The sequence below is a fragment of the Haplochromis burtoni genome, unplaced genomic scaffold (assembly GCF_018398535.1).
Source record: "Haplochromis burtoni strain Fernald_Lab_line unplaced genomic scaffold, NCSU_Asbu1 Contig_1161, whole genome shotgun sequence".
In the NCBI taxonomy this organism is placed as follows: Eukaryota; Metazoa; Chordata; class Actinopteri; order Cichliformes; family Cichlidae; genus Haplochromis; species Haplochromis burtoni.
Window position 1 is genome coordinate 1 of NW_024583522.1, and position 20,966 is coordinate 20,966.

The 20,966-nt window shown below is 42.9% G+C and overlaps 1 protein-coding gene across 1 annotated transcript in view; it reads right to left on the reverse strand.

Annotated features, from left to right (window-relative positions):
- Positions 1 to 2,882: 2,882 nt before the first annotated feature.
- Positions 2,883 to 20,966, reverse strand: part of LOC102314065 (bis(5'-adenosyl)-triphosphatase) — a gene marked incomplete at its 3' end in the record, with an annotated part of 63,887 nt that continues 45,803 nt past the window's right edge. Inside the window, 2 exon segments of the mRNA XM_005951852.3 lie at positions 2,883 to 2,912; positions 4,763 to 4,908. Coding sequence (XP_005951914.3) covers positions 2,883 to 2,912; positions 4,763 to 4,908 — 176 coding nt within the window.

Sequence of the window (20,966 nt, forward strand, 5' to 3'; positions counted from 1 at the left end):
TTTGACCACAGGACTTCCAAGCCATACATATCACAGATACTTCTGTAAACTATGCCAGGCACTTGGTTATGGTGTGCCATGTATGCCCTGCCTGTCTCACATGCTGCTGTTATGTGCTAGACTGTCTGAGTCTGGCCTGTACCTGGGGTCTTACCTAGCATGCCAGACCCAAGCCTCTATCATACTTGCAACTTGTTCCTGTGATGTGTTTCTAGCTTGTTCCTCTGTGCTGTCTTCCAGTCCAGCTTGGTCAAGCCATTGGTAGTGTGATGGCCAAACCCGTGGCCACACTCTAAAGTCATTAACTCTTGTATTTTCATTTCTTCATTTGAACATAGTAATACACTTTAGTTTTCAATAACTTTATTGATTGGTTTGGATACATTTGTTCTATTGTTAAGCGCGCACATTTAGTTTACTTATGTGTTCATACCACTTCATTTTTTTCACTTTGATTTTTGACTAACCTTTGTCTTTTTATTTCTTACCTGCCGTCATCCGTGGGAGTTGCTGGACAAAAGATGGTAGCCAGGGTTTGAAACCACTAAATGCAAAGAGGGATAATTGGACCACACCACCACTTCCTACTGAAGGGGAAAATGTTTTTAAATTAAAGGAAACACACAAAGTATTTGTATTTAATTAAATATTTGAGTTTAGGGTTTAATGGTTTTGATTTTCTTCTTTAGTGTTTAGTTTATTAACAAACTAGATTGTACTCCATTGTGTTGTGATTTATGATTGTGTTTGTTTGTTGCCCCTCATGTGTCACAATGGTCTGATCAGCTATTATATATACCCCTGTGCGTCATGTTTAGGTCAATTATTGTTGTTTGGGCAGTCATTTGGTTTGTTAAGTTTGCAGTCTTTGCCTGAGTTCAATTTTGTTTCTTTGACCTCTTTTATGAGCTCAACATTTATTACTTTTGTAAATCTAATTTTTGGGGGTTAAATAAATGAAAACCATATTTTTCTAATAATTCCTGGGACTCCTGTTTTTCAACTCAGTCCATCACAGGTAGGATTTTTCAATATCAGCCACTTTTTCTGTCTACTGGTGGTTCATGCCATGTAGGGGCCTGTTGTTCCATGATTGTTCCTCTTCTTGATCCCCTTGTTTCTTGGGTTTCTCGCTGCCTCACGTATTTACTGAGCAATTAAATAAAATTTTATTTATATAGCACACAAAGCAAGGTGTTTAAAGCACTCTTCTGGGAGATCTCAGATATCACTCCTGGGATCTGCAGGAGCCACCTGCCCAGTTTAGAGGTCACTGCCCAAAGTGCTAGCATCTTGCACCCTGCTGTTATGTGCTTGATTGTCTCAGGGGCATCTTTACACACTCTGCACCTGGGCTCTTGCCTGGTGTGGTAGACCCTAATGATGTGCGATACCACTGATTTCCTTTCCGATCCAATATTGAATTGTATTTCATAATGCAATATGTAATTGTAATATTATTATAATATAGCTTCATAATGATTACAGGACATCAAACTACTTGTTCTTATTGCTTAATAATGCAGAAAAATCATATAGAAATAAATAAAACCTGAAGTTGTGCTATTTGAACACCTTGCCTGCCTGCAGCACTAAAGGACTCCGTGAGAGACGTCTGTCTCGCCCTAGCAGCACCTGTCCCTCTCCTCCTCTTCAGTTCGCCTCAACATAAGCTCGTCATATTCTGTGATATGATTTACTCTGAGGTGTTTGACGAGGTTAGTGGTGTTGCCACAACACCTCACTTTCTTGCCACATGTATCGCAAACCGCTTCTTGGCTGTTTGTGGAAGTAAAATATGCCCACACATGACTCTGTTTACACTCAGCCATTGTGAGTGCGCACGCCAGAGGCTGCCACACATTTATACAGCTGTATTTCGCATATGACTATGAACGGCATAAGAGGAAGTGGTTCCTTCCAATTTAGACGACCCGAATGATATAGTTTCTTTCCACTGTGTTCCTGTTAATGAAACACTACAAATTTACCCCAAAGTACTAAAATGTCGATATTTTAATATGAGAAGCGATTCTAGAACTTAAACTACTGGTATCAGAAGAATCGATATTTCTATATCAATCCGCACACCACTAGTATACCCATCTATGAACCTTGTGAGGTTGTTCCTGTGCCCTTCACACTTGGCTGCAAACCATTCCAGTGTGAGCTTGAGGCCATCACCTGATGAACCCAACAGAACAACATCATCCGGGAAAAGCAGAGATGTGATTCTGAGACCGACTAAGTGAATGCCTTCCGTCACTTGGCTACGCCTAGAAATTCTGTCAATAAAAATTATGAACAGAATCGGTGACAAATGGCAGCCCTGGCAGAGCCTATCACCCACTGGGAATGAGTCTTATTTATTACCGGCTATGCGACCCAACGGTTGTATAAGGATCAAATGTTTCCTTCTTGCCTCATACAGCATACAAGCACATCATCTAAACCTTTTACTCATTTGTTGCCAAAAACTTATCCACTTATGATGTGCATTTCAAACTGTAATATGAGCTACACATATGCTGGATCTCATACACTGATATTTTATTTATTATTCATAAGGTTCAAATGCATCATACATTTTTTAATATAGTAAAAAATAGCACAACAGTACAGTGGATTATTTTACAAGAGGATGATTCTCTCCCCTCCTTTAACCTGTGAACTTTCCCAAAGGCTCCCAAGCAAGTGACATGAATTATTTCATGTAGCCTTCAGCCAAACTAAAAATTACACCTTTTAGAAAAGATAACTGAATAATTCGCCATCTCCAGGAGTTTAGCTCTACAAGTTAATTATGATGATTATTTAATAGTGCATAACTATTGCAGAGGGTTCATGACATATTTCAAGGTCATAAATTATTAAGTTCTCACCTTCACAGTTTGTCCGGCTTCAGGGCCATCCTGGTGGGAAAAGAAAGGGGTAATTAGTCCAGAGATGAGAATTTAGAAATACTTGCATTAATATTTTAAAGAAAGAATTTAATTTAAGATGAGGTAATAACATCTCACCTCCCCTAAAACAACCCCCTTGGTTTGTGTCAAAGCCGTCTTTATCCTGAGATATTTGTCTTCATAGGCAACTTTTTGGCTATATTTATTCAATGGGATTTAGTTTTTTAAATGTTCCATATTTAGACTAAAGTGCATACAACCAACGTTAATTGAAGGATTTTAACAAAGATATAGCTGTATCTGTTTAAGAATTACAGCCAACTCAAAATCTCCACTTTAAACCATTACTCAAAACCTTTTGGAACAGATGGATTTGCAGAACAGTCATTAACACTCGATCCAACAGCTATAATGTAAAAATACAGCAGGTAAATTCTCCATTTATCTTCTAGAGATTGTCAAATTATGTTAAATGTGATTTTTTATCTAATTGCATTTATGTATTTTGTATGTGATTTTTCCACTGAGCTTACCTGCAGTGGAAAAATTGCCCTGGCAATAGTCACCCAGTTGGGTCACTCAGATTTCCCATGCTAGGAAATACTATTAAAACTTATTTTGTGGCTCTAGTCAGAGTGTGAGTGTGGTTTGTTACAGATGCAGCAGTACAAGACACAGTATGTTTGTTGTCCCTTTACTGTCCGCTGCAGCATAATACTCGCTGGAGGTGAGTGACTATTTTTTGCGCCTCGATCCTTTTCCAAAATGAAGGAAAGTGAAATAACTACTGAGTTACCAGTTTATGGGCCCACGTATGAAAAGACCAATCCTCTCACATGTACTATTGCTAAATCGCCACCTTTTTTTCTTTACTTTTGGTCCCTTGCGCAAAAAGATCTAAGAAAAGACCTTTTTTCAGATTAACATTTGATATGTTTTCAAGGCTATATTGTGAATAAATATGGTTGATCTGATCATTGAATCTGACTTTTCGTTTTTACATGTTACACAACTTTTCAACTTTCTCAGATTTGGGTTTGTAGAAAAAAAGATACAGTCAGTATCTACACAATTATGTGACCACACTGATCATTACTTCCCATCACCTTACAGTAAAAAAATGAGCTACATAGTTTTTTCCCCCCTCTCTCTGTCCTAAATGTGCTTCAAGACCATCTCCATTGTGCCAGGGCCGAAACACTCACCACCAACATACCTGAACAACTGTCACCCTGTTGAACTCGTGCCCATAGTTATGAAATCTTTTGAGCAACTGCTCATGGCACAGCTCAAGAGATGCTTGCTCCCCTCGGATCTTCAGCTCTCTTGGGTGCCATGGACGGCTGGGGTCTCCTGGGTCTTACCCAGTCTGCCTCTGGCTCTCGGGAGGGTGGCATTACTGCATTATTATCCTATTTTTATTATTACCCTATTTTTATTATTACCCTATTTTTCAAGTACCGTCATGGTTCTGGGTCATATCACCCAGCATTTTGAGTTTATGGTGTTTTCACGTCTGCGTCCTGTTATGATGGCTGTGGCATTCCTGTCCCCCGTGGAGTCCTTGTGATCATTCACCTCCTGTGTGTATTTACTCTGTCAGTTTTCATTCATTTCTCATCTGTCCACCCTACTTTGTCATGCCATGTTTCCAGGTCTATGAAATGATGCTTCTTCAAGTCTTCATGTTTTAGGTTTCTCATGTCAGGTTTCTATGTTCATGTTCACGTCCAGCTTTGTTAAGATCAAGTTGGGTTTTTGCTTGTCTGCACTTGGGTCCACCAGGTCACTTCACAAAGTCAGCTTCTCCCCGACTGTGACAGTGACTGTTAAAAAATATTACCGAGTGTGTGGTTTACCTGAATGGTGATGGTGATTGAGGTGGCATTGAAGTGTTTCTCCACCAAGTTGGCGACTCTCTGAGCGGTGGAGAACAAATCTGCTAGCTCATCTGGCCGAAGATCCCGAAAACGCTCAACTGGTCTGAGTGGGCACACCAGCACATCTGAGCAGCTCTGTTAAGGAATTACCATGCTGCAGATATGGTTGGAAAGTCAGGAAGCACTGAGATAAGAAAGTCGGTTAGCTCTGCAATATTATGAAAAATGCTCATGTTCTTCATTCAGCAAAGTAAATCTGAGAGTTTTTTGTTGAAGTAATATAAGCTTAAAAGATATAATCAGGCAATGCTTTTTAAAGTGAAAATTGTGAAAATGGCCTAGAAAAAATTGAGTGTACCCTTAACTAAATATTTTATTACAGCCTTATGAGACAAACTGCAATCCAGGGATTTCTGTAACTCCTGGTACAGTAAATAACCAAAACAAAAGGTTGCACTTCTGATTTGCAGCTCAAAACTAAGAATCATGTCAAAGATGACACCTAAATATTGGATTTGGAGGTATTCATTGCTAGTAAATATACACTCAACAAAAATATAAACGCAACACCTTTGTTACTGCTCCCATTCCCCATGGGATGGACGTAGAGACCTAAAATTAATTCCAGATACACAATATAACCATCCCTCCCAAACAGTGGTCACAAATCAGTCCAAATGTGTGGTAGTGAGCACATCTGCTATATTGAGATAATCCATCCCACCTCACAGGTGTGCCACATCAGGATGCTGATCTGACATCATGAGTAGTGCACAGGTGTACCTCAGACTGCCCACAACAAAAGGCCACCCTGGAATGTGCAGTTTTTTTGCGCTATTGGGGGTCTGGGGACCCAGAACTGGTCAGTATCTGGTGTGACCACCATTTGCCTCATGCAGTGCAACACATCGTCGCATGGAATCTATCAGATTGTCAATTGTGGCCTGTGGAATGTTGGTCCACTCCACTTCAATGGCTGTGCGAGGTTGTTGGATATTCGTGGGAACTGGTACACGCTGTCGTATACGCCGGTCAATCACATCCCGAACATGCTCAATGGGTGACATTTCCGGTGAGTATGCTGGCCATGCAAGAACTGGGACATTCTCAGCTGCCATCTGCCCTGAACAATGTGAACCATGATTCATCCGTGAAGCGCACACCTCTCCAACGTGCCAGACGCCACAAGTCTGTTACGGCGACGAGCTGGAGTCAGGTCAAGACCCCGATGAGGACAACGGGCATGCAGTTGAGCGTCCCTGAGACGGTTTCTGACAGTTTGTGCAGAAATTGTTTGGTTGTGCAAACCAATTGTTCCAGCAGCTGTCTGGGTGGCTGGTCTCAGACGATCTTGGAGGTGAACCTGCTGGATGTGGAGGTCCTGGGCTGGTGTGGTTACACGAGGTCTGCGGTTGTGAGGCCGGTTGGATGTGCTGCCATATTCTCTGAAACGCCTGTGGAGACGGCTTATGGTTGAGAAATGAACATTCAATGCACGGGCGACAGATCTGGTTGACATTCCTGCTGTCAGCATGCCAATTGCACGCTCCCTCATTGCTTGTGGCATCTGTGGCATTTTGCTGTGAGACAAAACTGCACATTCCAGGGTGGCCTTTTGTTGTGGGCAGTCTGAGGTACGCCTGTGCACTACTCATGATGTCAGATCAGCATCCTGATGTGGCACACCTGTGAGGTGGGATGGATTATCTCAATATAGCAGATGTGCCCACTACCACACATTTGGACTGATTTGTGACCACTGTTTGGGAGGGATGGTTATATTGTGTATCTGGAATTAATTTTAGGTCTCTACGTCCATCCCATGGGGAATGGGAGCAGTAACAAAGGTGTTGCGTTTATATTTTTGTTGAGTGTAGATGTGCTGACAGCTTCTAGTACCAATAACTAAAACTTCTGATTTGTCCTGGTTGAGCTGTAAAATGTTTTCTCCCATCTACATTTTTACTATAAAAAGATCTAACTTAAAAGAGTCTATTGGCCCAGGTTAAAAATGAGGCACAGAGTATTTGGGGTGGCTGTCACCTTTGATTTTATTTTTATACTTAGGTATACTTATACTTTAGACTTAATACATATTTGCCTTAAACAAATATATATTAAATTTTTAACAATAATATTCTATGATAATTACAAAAGACCTCAGCAAATTTAAAATGCATATGCTGTTAATGAATTAACTTCTTTTGGATTACTTTCACTGGTTGAAACACTATACTTCATCACTGGCAGGAACTGATTGTAGCCAAGGATCTCGCAAAATCATGTCAGAGGCCAGCTGTCTGCTTCAAGTGGCTGAATCTTACTGCTCAAGAACCAGTGGGGAGCGAAAGTCATCAGAGATGCTTAGCATCCGATTTTAAACTCCTCCCCTCCACCTGGCAGGTACTAGAAAACCTCCCATACCACAACAACTAGAGACAGTTTTTTCCCCCACTGCCATCACACTCATAAATCATGACCAGTATCTGTGCTATATACCCATTCTAGGTTATTCTACAGGGTGGGCCATTTATATGAATACATCATAATAAAATGGGAATGGTTGGTTATATTAAAGTCCTGTTTGTGGCACATTAGTATATGTGAGGGGGCAAACTCCTCAAGATGGGTGTTGACCATGGTGGCCATTTAGAAGTCGGCCATCTTGGATACAACTTTTGGTTTTTTCAATAGGAAGAGGGCCATGTGACACATCAAACTTATTGGTAATGTCACAAGAAAAACAATGGTGTGCTTGGTTTCAACGTAACTTTATTCTTTCATGAGTTATTTACAAGTTTCTGAGCACTTATAAAATGTGTTCAGTGTGCAGCCCATTGTGTTGGATTGTCAATGCAACCCTCTTCTCCCACTCTTCACACACTGATAGCAACACCGCAGGAGAAATGCCAGCACAGGCATCCAGTATCCGTAGTTTCAGGTGCTGCACATCTCGTATCTTCACACCATAGACAATTGCCTTCAGATGACCCCAAAGATAAAAGTCTAAGGGGGTCAGATCGGGAGACCTTGGGGGCCATTCAACTGGCCCACGACGACCAATCCACTTTCCAGGAAACTGTTCATCTAGGAATGCTCGGACCTGGCACCCATAATGTGGTGGTGCACCATCTTGCTGGAAAAACTCAGGGAACGTGCCAGCTTCAGTGCATAAAGAGGGAAACACATCATCATGTAGCAATTTCAAATATCCAGTGGCCTTGAGGTTTCCATTGATGAAGAATGGACCCACTATCGTTGTACCCCATATACCACACCAAACCATCACTTTTGTTGTTCCAACAGTCTTGGAGGGATCCATCCAATGTGGGTTAGTGTCAGACCAATAGCGGTGGTTTTGTTTGTTAACTTCACCATTCACATAAAAGTTTGCCTCATCACTGAACAAAATCTTCTGCGTGAACTGAGGGTCCTGTTCCAATTTTTGTTTTGCCCATTCTGCAAATTCTGTGCGCCGATCTGGGTCATCCTCGTTGAGATGCTGCAGTAGCTGGAGTTTGTAAGGGTGCCATTTGTGAGTAGCTAATATCTGCCGAAGGGATGTTCGACTAATGCCACTCTCCAGTGACATGCAGCGAAGTGCTACGCTGTGGGCTCTTGCTAATGAACTGGCGCAGATGTTCTAGGACAGTTGCGTCCACATTGGACACTGCGTCGAAATTACCTTCAACTTAGCATGGAGGTTCAGTTTGCATTATCTTATGTTTGCGATCGCGTACATTTTGGCAAATCCAACACTGAACCAGTTTCACGAAACTTAGCAAGCAGTTTGCTGACTGTAGCATGGGAGATGGGTGGTCTCGTAGGGTGTCTTGCATTGAAATCTGCTGCAATGACCCGGTTACTGCGTTCACCAGATATCAACACAATTTCGATCCGCTCCTCACATGTTAACCTCTTCGACATGTCAATGGCTGTGAACAAAGAGAAACTTGTAAATAACTCATGAAAGAATAAAGTTACGTTGAAACCAAGCACACCATTGTTTTTCTTGTGACATTACCAATAAGTTTGATGTGTCACATGGCCCTCTTCCTATTGAAAAAACAAAAGTTGTATCCAAGATGGCCGACTTCTAAATGGCCACCATGGTCACCACCCATCTTGAGGAGTTTGCCCCCTCACATATACTAATGTGCCACAAACAGGACTTTAATATCACCAACCATTCCCATTTTATTACGGTGTATCCATATAAATGGCCCACCCTGTATAGTTATACACCTGCTGTACTGTACACATACCAGCATCACATCTTTATCTATCTATCTATCTATCTATCTATCTATCTATCTATCTATCTATCTAGATACTGCATCATTATATATATATATATTTATTCATTAGGGGTGCAACGAATACTCGTATCGATATTGAACCGTTCGATACAGTGCTTTCGGTTCGGTACGCATATGTATCGAACAATACAAAATTTTTTATTTATTTTATCAACTTTCCTTCTGACGATGCTGTCTGTGTTGACGCTCGGTGGATCTGCGCTCGACAGTGCAGCCTAGGCGGAGTAGTCGAATGCAGATTCACAGAGTGTATGACCCTGAAGGTAAGCGCGTCATGGACAAAAGTAAAACAGTATGTTGGATGTGCCACGCAATGCTCAATTACATGGGTGGGAGCTAGTGTGTTGGCGCAGTTAGCTCGTTAACGTGTTGGCCGTCCAGCCCCATGCACGGGGCGATCAGGGGTAGCTCGTTAACGGAGATTTGCCGTGTTGTGGCGTTAACGTCATTTCAATGAGATTAACGCTGACAGCACTAGTGGGAACACAACGAATATGACTGCACATTTACACCGACATCATCCTAGTGCAAAGACAAGTGGAAGCAGACAAAAACACAAGCATGCATGCTACAAACTTTACCCGAGTCATTTAGACAGCCGTTAGCACATGATTCTCCTTATGGGGACCTGATATGTTTAATATGCTGCTGAGAATATAGCCCAGAAGAAGCGTATAGTATAGCTTTTATTTTGGAAAGAGCCATTTCTCTGTAATAAACTCTCTTTTCCAAAGATGAGTGATTCCTCAATCAGATACAGGGCTCGCAAAATCGCTAGCCCGACGTCCCGGGCTAGCGATTTTTCCAGTCGGGCTACCAAAATCTATCTCTGCCCTGCCCGTCGGCTATCGTAGGAAGGAAAATATATGTCAATGCTTTTGCATTCTTTCGGAAATGTAGCTGGGTAATTATGTCATTGGCATCGGTGAGCCACTGTCAATATGTGACATATTGAAATCGCGTTTGAATTTGCGCTTGTTTTTTTGCTTTCACTTTGCAATCGTGCGAACTGTGTATAGAGAGCGACAGCACTGATTGGTGAGTGATGATAATTTGCGCACCAATTCCTCTGACATCGTCTTATTAATCGTTAGCTTACTATGCAAACATGACAAGTGAACTCTCCCGCAGCTTAAACATGTGAGAGGTTGATTGCGCAGAGAATCGCTGAGCATTATGTAAGTGCGTGTATAAAAGCAGCAGGATATATATTTCAGTTCTGCTGAGCCAAATAAGACAGGTCAGGGTGAAGAAGTGACAGCCAAAGAAAAGCTTACCACAAAACGGAAAAGTTATGACAAATCAGACTATAAGGCAAAAAGAAAGTGCAGCTTTATGGTTTCATGGACAAAAGAATTTCTGTGGCTGCAATATGACTGTTGGCTTTTTTTCAAAAGGCCAAACAAAGGTTAGTTTTAATATTTGCTGATGAATTATGATTATTTAAAATGATTTATTTCAGCAGAAGTTTTCAGTCTGATAGCTGCTATATTTTCACGAGCCATTGATTTGCTTTTTGTTGTTTTGCTTCCTCAGGGATAAAACTAGTGTAGTGATTTGTGCTCTGCAACTATAAAGCACACAAAGACAAACCATTATAGCAGTGGTGATTAATTTGTATTTTAAAATATGGATACAGTGTATTTACATTGGTAAATAATCTTTATTCAAATAAAAAATCAACACAGTTTGAATGACTTCAAAAAGGAGGTAATCTAGGCGGTAAAATATTATTCTGAGCCATCACAGAACAAATGACTAGTTAAATGGAATTCTCACGGTTATAATTGAATGTTTGTGAACCAATGTGGACGTCTTCACTCACACGGGCTGCTGTGTATAGCTTAGAGGCCTGCAGTAAAGGCAGGAATGATGGTGTAATCATCATAAAGCATGGGCGCTGCAGATGCAACTAAATGAGTTTGCCTTCCAAGCCATTAACTGCATTTCAGATCCAGCATCTTTACCACAGAGCTTTCTTCTCACAGTAGCTGCCTTTCTGTGCTTTAGGCTACACTCACCACAAGCTCTATCCACTTAAGCTCTTTAGAGAGTCCATTAGGGAAATGAAAGACACCATTTGTGAAGATACGATGCTTATTGGAGAGATAATCAAGACGCTTGATTTGCCTTGGGCCCATGACTTGCTGTAGTTTACTGTGGGGTCAAGAAGACACAAACAGTGCATTGTAAACAGACACAATGCACCTACAATTTAACAAAGGCAGAGAAAAAACACCAAACCACCTGTCAGTCACACAACTTGCAACATGCTTTTTCATTAAAAGTTCAAGAAGACTGCAGTGCAGGTAAACAGCCTCAGAACCTGTAAATACACTACCAGTCAAAACATTGGACACCTTCTCATTTAATCGTTTTTCTTTATTTTCAAGACTATTTACATTGTAGATTCTTACTGAAGGCATCAAAACTATGAATGAACACATATGGAAAATATGTAGTAAACAAAAAATGTGAAAAATAAGCCTTTGCTTTGATTACTGCTTTGCACACTCTTGGCATCCTCTCTCTGAGCTTCATGAGGTCGTCACCTGAAATGGTTTTTAATGATGTGTCGGTCGGAGCCGGCTCTTTGAAGTGAACAAAGGGAGTGTTTTGTTTGTTTTCTTTTTCTCACCCTCTCTCTAACTTGTGTTTGCGCTGAGCAGAGGGGTGGTAGTAATTCCACACTCTTCCAAAAAATCATCCCAGGCCTATATGACAGAGAATGTGCATCTTCTTTTTGTTTTGCAGATTTTAATTTATATTTTATCGTGTTGTGATTTGCAGTGTTTTGTGTTGTTTCACTTTAAATTTGTTTAAAAGGAAAAAACTGAAAATTTTAATAGTTAAAAGTTGAAATGTAAATAGTTGTTTTTTGTATTTTATAATTTATTTTTAACATTTTATGTGGAGTGAATAAATAAAAGCATATTTACATATAAACATATATAAATAAAAAGCATGTTTTTTTAACATTAGTAATTCATTTTGTGCATAATTTTATATTGTTGTTGAAAATAAATAAATTAAGCAACAAAACAACCTGAAAAGCCGGGAGCCGAAGGAGCCGGAATTCCCATCACTAATGGTTTTCCAACAGTCTTGATGGAGTTCCCAGAGATGCTGAGAACGCTTGAGGACCTTTGCATACATTATAGAGGTTGGTGTTGTGCCAAAAAATGATTTTCAACGTTTCCTTGTGTTTTTTGTGTGTGATATCTTTATCTATGTTGGTAAATAGACTTCGGTGAACAGGGTTTACAAAGGGGTTATATGTAAAGTTGAAAAATGACCTGTTTTTCAAGTATCTTTATAACTCTGTGTTACTGTACTTACATTATAACCAATCCGGTCCTCTTTGTCCATGTCATGGTGAGTGCTGTGTGGCAGGCAGGTTGAAGGAAATGAGGACTCAGAAACAGAGAGTTAAGCTTAGGGCGCAGCTTTGTTGCTGGGAAAAACCATTTCAGGTGACTACAGCATAAAGCTCATTGAGATAAGGCCAATGGTTTCCAGTGCTATCAACAAAGGAAAGGGTGGCTAATTTGAGGAATCTAAAATATACAAACATATTTAGTTATTTATTAATTTTTTCTTTACTACATAATTCCTTATATCTTGCTTCATATATCTGATGTCTTCAGTATGTGTATACAATGTGCAAAGTAGTACAAATAAAGAAAAACATTGAATGAGAAGGTGTGTCCAAACTTTTGACTGGTAGTTTAGAAATAGTCATTTATTTACTTTTATGTTGCTATACACTGCATAAAGGCATTTGACTTTTAAATTTAATCTAGCAGTCCGCCACTTTAAAACTGCAAACACAATGACAGTGTAAAAGTGTATCCACTATTGGATTGTCCCTCATAAATAATCATGTCCAGGAGCTTCAAAGTGATTAGCAATGTGGAGACACGTCACCCAATCATGCACAGCTCGCCACCCAAGCAAAAGGCGAAGAGAAGGAAGACTATAACATTCTCATTTTCCATCATCCGCTCTATTCCTCTGGGAACTCGGAGCTCTGTAGTAAGATTGAAGAAGAACCAAAACTCTCATCTTTCCTTTCATCTTTTCCCAAACTCAACAGAATGTTCAAGCAGTAGGTAAGCATAATTTATGTACCCACAACGAGAACTCTACACCTGAGATGACCACATTTAAGGACATCCCCTCTCACTGACATCATAAGAGCCACGAACATGAATTAATTTAAAACTTGAGCTGTAATTTATGTACAAACTGACCTCAATGTTTACAATTGTTACAGTATATAGTATGCATAACATCCATCAATCCATCCATTTTCTTCCCCTTATCCTGTGCCAGGTCACAGGGGCTGCAACCTAAACAAAGGAGCCCAGGGCTCCTTCTCCCAAACCACCTCATCCATCTTATCTGGTTGAACACCGAGATGTTTCCCACACAAGCCGGGAGACATAATTTTTCCAGCATATGCTGGGTCTATCCTGAGGCTTCCTCCTCAGCATCCGCATTACTGCAGCTGGTAATCTATATCCTCGAGAGGATAAAGAGTTTGTCCGGTGTTCCGAAACCAAGAAACTGAGGTCCGAATAACGGATGAACTCCTTTCCAGCACCCTGCTATAGACTTTCCTGGGGAGGCTGAGGAGTGAGATCCCTCTGTAGTTAGAGCACACCCCTCAGCCCCCTTTCTTAAAGATGGGAACCACCACCCCAGTCTTCAGATCAAGAGCCACTGCCCCAGATCTCCACACAACATTATAGAGGTGTGTCAACAACAACAGCCCTACAACATCCAGAGCCTTCAGGAGCTCAGGGCGAATCGAGTTTAAGTGCCTCAGTGACCTTGCCCCCAGTGATGGGCGAGTCACTGGCCTTGTCCCCAGACCACAACATCACTGTTTTACCAGCTGATAAGGGAAGATGCACCGTGGTCCTAAACACTACAGATTACCACACAAAGATCACTACTCTCCTCAGTGACAACAACACCTACGAACCCTTAAAGCGAGACCCCACAAGCAGCTACAAAAAGAAACTTATAGCTTGCCTTCAAGACTTTGAAAAGGACAAAATCATTGACCGCCTTACATATCACCGCCTTTACCCAGGGGATGCCATACCCTGCATCTATGGACTTCCTAAAATCCACAAGGAAGCTGTCCCACTCAGACCCATAGTCAGTAGCATAAACTCAGCCACTTACAACATTGCTAAACACCTTGCTACCATCCTTGCTCCTCTCGTGGAGAACACCCCACACCACATCAAGAACTCCACCGACTTCACTGACACAAGAAGTGGATTCCTTCACCGCGCACATTAACGCTGTGGATAAAAACATCAAGTTCACCAGGGAAGACACAAAGGACAACTGTTTGCCTTTCCTGGACTGCGCTGTGCACATTGAAGAGAACGGCAACCTCAACATCGAAGTTTACCGGAAGCCCACACACACGGACCAGTACCTCCTCTTTGACTCCCATCACCCTCTGGAACACAAACTTGGAGTAATCAGGACCCTACACCACCGGGCAGAACATGTTCCCTCTAAGCCTAAAGGGAAAAAGAAGGAACACACACGTGTGAAGGAAGCACTCAAAACGTGCGGCTATTCTAAATGGGCGTTCTTAAAGTCAGCAAAGAGGCACAGAAAAGAAGCTCAGACACCAGCGAGCAAACAACAGATTAAAGAAGGGAATATCAAACAGATATGGCACTACCCTGTGCAGAAATTCTAAATATTTCTCAGAGCTGGGTAGCCGGGCACATTTGAACAGCTTTTTCTCATTGCTATGTATGAACAGAAAAAGTGCAAAAACAGCAAAATGACACTGCATGTCTTTACATCCCAATAACTCAACAATGTCCTGTAAAGTGATAACAGAGACAAGCAACCACAATAAGAGCTTCAAGGGACATTTTGCCCCATTCTATTCTTAGAGTAGAACCAATGACAAGACTGTCATCCAGCAAGTCTTTGATATTAAAAACAAAAACTGAGAGCAATGAGAGGAAATTGAAGTGAGAGAAAAAAAAAAAACCCAACAAAACAATACTCAAGACCTAACTGAGTTATGCAAATAGTGTCTGTTGATAGCAAAGTATTTTGAGATGCTTTCTTAAAGTCTGCTGGGAATAGGAACTGAGTGATGTAAACAGCCTTAATGGCAGGAGATGAAAAATGCTCACACTGCTTCAGCTTTCTTGCAGTCATTTGTTTACCCATTAAGTAGGAAGAAATCTATCATAAAAGCCACAGTCATTAACAGTTAGGATGACTCAGTTGTGCACTCTTTGTAGTAAACTTCAAAAATTGATACATCATGTAAACTGCGCAGCTAAGATTCACTTCACTATGTAATAAAATGATGAAATTTTCAGGTGCAAAAAACATAATGGCCTGTCTATTTAAACATCAATTTAAACAGGCCAACATTTTGGGAAATCTACTTGTTTGTTCAGTCAGCGGTTAGTGGTATCTGGTATGTACCACTGGCAGAAAGAGGGAGTGGCTGACATCCAGAAATCCTACCAGTGGGTGAACAAAGCTGGACTGAAAGACAGCACAAAGGCACTAATCATGACAGCACACGAGCAAGCTCTCAGCACAAGATCCACAGAGGCAGAGATACATGGAATGCCATAACCAAGTGGCCGGCACAGTAAACATGAACATGTGTGCCAAGTATGGCCTGGAAGTTCTGAAAAATGGAACACGCCACCTAGAGTGGTTGAGAATGACTAAGCTAAGATCCCTTGGGACTTCCAGATACAAACAGACCAACTGGTGATGGCTAACCAACCAGACATAGTAGTGGTGGACAAGTAGAGGAAGGTGACCATAGTGTTAGATGTATCCATACCAAGTGATAGCAACATCGGGCTGAAGGAACATGACAAGCTCAAGAAATAGCAAGGGCTCAGAGAAGAACTCAAGAAGATCTGGAGGGGGAAGGCAACAGTGGTCCCAGTGGTAATCAGTGCACGTGGTGCAGTGACCCCAAGCTGGGTGAGGGGGTCTAGCAGATCACAGGAACAACATCTGAGATCTCCAGGAATGAACCTGACTTATTGCCATCTATGCATAAGCTCTTGGTTGTATAAGGATCAAATGGCTTTCATCAACAAGCCAGAGACCCCATACTCCTGAACCACCTCCCACAGAATATTACCGAGTGAAACAGTTGAATACCTTCTCCACAAAACACCTGTAGACTGGTAGGGCAAACTCCCATGCTCCCTCAAGCATCCACGAGATGATAAAGAGCTGGTCCAGTGCTCCGTGACTGGGACAACTGGGACAAAAACTGCATTGTTCCTCCAAGGAATTATCTACACAAACCGGTTCTTGATTCCCAACCCACCTCCAGTGTCCAACAACGGGTTAGGGGGTTACCACCACGAAAGGCATCAGCCACTGTGCAGCCATAGCTCAGTGCAGCAGCTTCAGCATACAGGGAGTGCAGAATTATTAGGCAAATGAGTATTTTGTCCACATCATCCTCTTCATGCATGTTGTCTTACTCCAAGCTGTATAGGCTCAAAAGCCTACTACCAATTAAGCATATTAGGTGATGTGCATCTCTGTAATGAGAAGGGGTGTGGTCTAATGACATCCATCCATCCATCCATCATCCATCATCCGCTTTGTCCGGGGTCGGGTCGCGGGGGCAGCAGCCTAAGCAAGAGGCCCAGACCTCCCTCTCCCCAGCCACCTCCTCCAGCTTTCCGGGGGAAACCAAGGCGTTCCCAGGCCAGCCGAGAGATATAATCTCTCCAGCGTGTCCTGGGTCTGCCCCGGGGCCTCCTCCCGGTGGGACATGCCTGGAACACCTCACCCAGGAGGCGCCCAGGGGGCATCCTTGTCAGATGCCGAACCACCTCAGCTGGCTCCTTTCGATGTGGAGCAGCAGCGCTCTACTCTGAGCCCCTCCCGGATGGCCGAACTTCTCACCCTATCTCTAAGGGAGAGGCCAGCCACCCTTCGGAGGAAGCTCATTTCTGCCGCTTGTATCCGCGATCTCGTTCTTTCGGTCACTACCCACAGCTCGTGGCCATAGGTGAGGGTAGGGACGTAGATCGACCGGTAAATTGAGAGCTTCGCTTTTACACTCAGCTCCCTCTTCACCACGACGGACCGGTGCAGCGTCTGCATTACTGCAGCTGCAGCCCCAATCCGTCTGTCGATCTCCAGCTCCCTTCTCCCATCACTCGCGAACAAGACCCCGAGATACTTGAACTCCTCCACTTGGGGCAGGAACTCATCCCCGACCCGGAGTGGGCACTCCACCCTTTTCCGGCTGAGAACCATGGCCTCCCGGAACACCTCCCACAGGACACCCCGAGGGACACGGTCGAATGCCTTCTCCAAGTCCACAAAACACATGTAGACTGGTTGGGCAAACTCCCATGCACCCTCAAGTATCCTGGAGAGGATAAAGAGCTGGTCCAGTGTTCCGCGACCAGGACGAAAACCGCATTGTTCCTCCTGTATCCGAGGTTCGACTAACGGACGAACTCTCCTTTCCAGCACCCTGGCATAGACTTTCCCAGGGAGGCTGAGGAGTGTGATCCCCCTGTAGTTGGAACACACCCTCCGGTCCCCCTTCTTAAAGATGGGGACCACCACCCCGGTCTGCCAGTCCACAGGTACTGCCCCTGATCTCCACGCAACATTGCAGAGGCGTGTCAACCAGGACAGCCCTACAACGTCCAGAGCCTTCAGGAACTCGGGGCGGACCTCATCAACACCAGGGGCTCTGCCACCAAGGAGTTGTTTAACTGCCTCAGTGACCTCGCCCCCGGAAATTGGCGGGTCATTCCCCTCATCCCCAGACTCTGCTTCCTCCTCGGAAGACGTGTCAGTGGGATTAAGGAGGTCCTCGAAGTATTCCTTCCACCGCCTGACAATTTTCTCAGTCGACGTCAGCAGCGCTCCGCCAGCACTATACACATGCAGGGTTATATCAGGTGTGCATAATTATTAGGCAACGTTCTTTCCTTTGGCAAAATGGGTCAAAAGAAGGACTTGACAGGCTCAGAAAAGTCAAAAATAGTGAGATATCTTGCAGAGGGATGCAGCAGTCTCAAAATTGCAAAGCTTCTGAAGCGTGATCATCGAACAATCAAGCGTTTCATTCAAAATAGTCAACAGGGTCGCAAGAAGCGTGTGGAAAAACCAAGGCGCAAAATAACTGCCCATGAACTGAGAAAAGTCAAGCGTGCAGCTGCCAAGATGCCACTTGCCACCAGTTTGGCCATATTTCAGAGCTGCAACATCACTGGAGTGCCCAAAAGCACAAGGTGTGCAATACTCAGAGACATGGCCAAGGTAAGAAAGGCTGAAAGACGACCACCACTGAACAAGACACACAAGCTGAAACGTCAAGACTGGGCCAAGAAATATCTCAAGACTGGTTTTTCTAAGGTTTTATGGACTGATGAAATGAGAGTGAGTCTTGATGGGCCAGATGGATGGGCCCGTGGCTGGATTGGTAAAGGGCAGAGAGCTCCAGTCCGACTCAGACGCCAGCAAGGTGGAGGTGGAGTACTGGTTTGGGCTGGTATCATCAAAGATGAGCTTGTGGGGCCTTTTCGGGTTGAGGATGGAGTCAAGCTCAACTCCCAGTCCTACTGCCAGTTTCTGGAAGACACCTTCTTCAAGCAGTGGTACAGGAAGAAGTCTGCATCCTTCAAGAAAAACATGATTTTCATGCAGGACAATGCTCCATCACACGCGTCCAAGTACTCCACAGCGTGGCTGGCAAGAAAGGGTATAAAAGAAGAAAAACTAATAACATGGCCACCTGTGGTCCATCATCAAATGTGAGATTTACAAGGAGGGAAAACAGTACACCTCTCTGAACAGTGTCTGGGAGGCTGTGGTTGCTGCTGCACGCAATGTTGATGGTGAACAGATCAAAACACTGACAGAATCCATGGATGGCAGGCTTTTGAGTGTCCTTGCAAAGAAAGGTGGCTATATTGGTCGCTGATTTGTTTTTGTTTTGTTTTTGAATGTCAGAAATGTATATTTGTGAATGTGGAGATGTTATATTGGTTTCACTGGTAAAAATAAATAATTGAAATGGGTATATATTTGTTTTTTGTTAAGTTGCCTAATAATTATGCACAGTAATAGTCACCTGCACACACAGATATCCCCCTAAAATAGCTAAAACTAAAAACAAACTAAAAACTACTTCCAAAAACATTCAGCTTTGATATTAATGAGTTTTTTGGGTTCATTGAGAACATGGTTGTTGTTCAATAATAAAATTATTCCTCAAAAATACAACTTGCCTAATAATTCTGCACTCCCTGTAATTCTGAATTTAGAACCAATAATAACCAGTCAGGTAGAGGAACTGACGGACGTGCTTCATTGTGGTTGGGGTATTGAATTCCTTAACCACCTTTACTTTATCTGGATTGGGTTTGACACCTGATGAAGTGATGTGGTGCATGAGGAAGGTGAATTCATCGAGGCAGAATTGGCACTTTTTGAGCTTCAAGGACAAGCCAGCAGCCTGGAGTCTGTCCAGCACTTCCTCAAGATCCACAAAGTGCTATTCAACGGTAGGTGAGGCGATGACAATGCCATCCAGGTAGACAGTGCATGTTTTGTAAATAAGACCAGAGACCTGAGTTCACAAGTCTCTGAAAAGTTGCATGTGCAATGCAGAGCCCAAAGGGTAGCACCTGAAACTGGATACTAACCCTAACCCCTAACCCTTAATTGGTAGTAGGCTTTTGAGCCTATACAGCTTGGAGTAAGACAACATGCATGAAGAGGATGATGTGGACAAAATACTCATTTGCCTAATAATTCTGCACTCCCTGTATGCTGTGGCTTTTGCTAGTCAGTCCCTTAACAAAACTGAACTCCACTACTGCACTTCAGAAAAGGAACACTTTTGCCCATATGTTCAAGGTGTTCATGTTACTATCTTCACTGACTACAACAGCCTCAGGTGGCTCATCTCTCCTCAAAACTCAACAGGCCGACTTACCTGCTGGTCACTTTGCCTGCAGGACTTTTACTTTGATTTGAGTTATGAGCACAAGCCTGGTGCACACAACAAAGTGCAATCCTTTACCCCGACTTGTGACAGACCAACAATTCTTTTGCCAGAAGAAGCCGTCACTTTGGAGATTCTCTGCCACCCGTTACTCTGGCTGATTGTTCACAATTGAGCCAGCTGCAGTTAGGTGATCATATCACAGGTCCACTCCTCAGAGACATTGAAGCAGACTCTCTGAACAGCTCAGACAGTGCCACCTTGTTACAGTATGTTGTGTATGACTCTCTTTTGTATTACAGAGACCCCATGTCCACATGTGCTCTACACCCTTTGAGAGCTGAAACTGTTTGCCCCTACTTCCATGAGAGGCATCTTGCTAGACTATTACCACAACTCCCCCACAGCAGGACACTTGGGTGTTTCTAAGACATTGGCTTGACTGTGTATGTGGCTGTGGATTTTGTAGGGCCACTGCCCCGCACCCCTGCTGGTAATGCATATTCGATCGTGTTTGTTGACTATTTGACTGAGTGGGTTGAAGCCAGTGCTGTCAAAGAAGTACATCTCACGTAGCAGATGGTAAATCTGTCACTGACACTTTTGCTAGACATGGTACACCCACTTATTTGATCTCTGACAGAGGGTCTCCTTTTGGGAGTGAGCTTTATGAATAGGTTGTTTCTGCCTTAGACTCAGTGCACAGACTCACTGCAGCATATCACCCTTAGACAAATGCTACTGAACATGCCAACCGGACTCTGAAGACTGCAATCTGCACTTTTGTAGGTGATAGGCACAAGTCATGGGATAAATTTCTCTCTCAAATTTGCTTTCCTCTCTATACCCC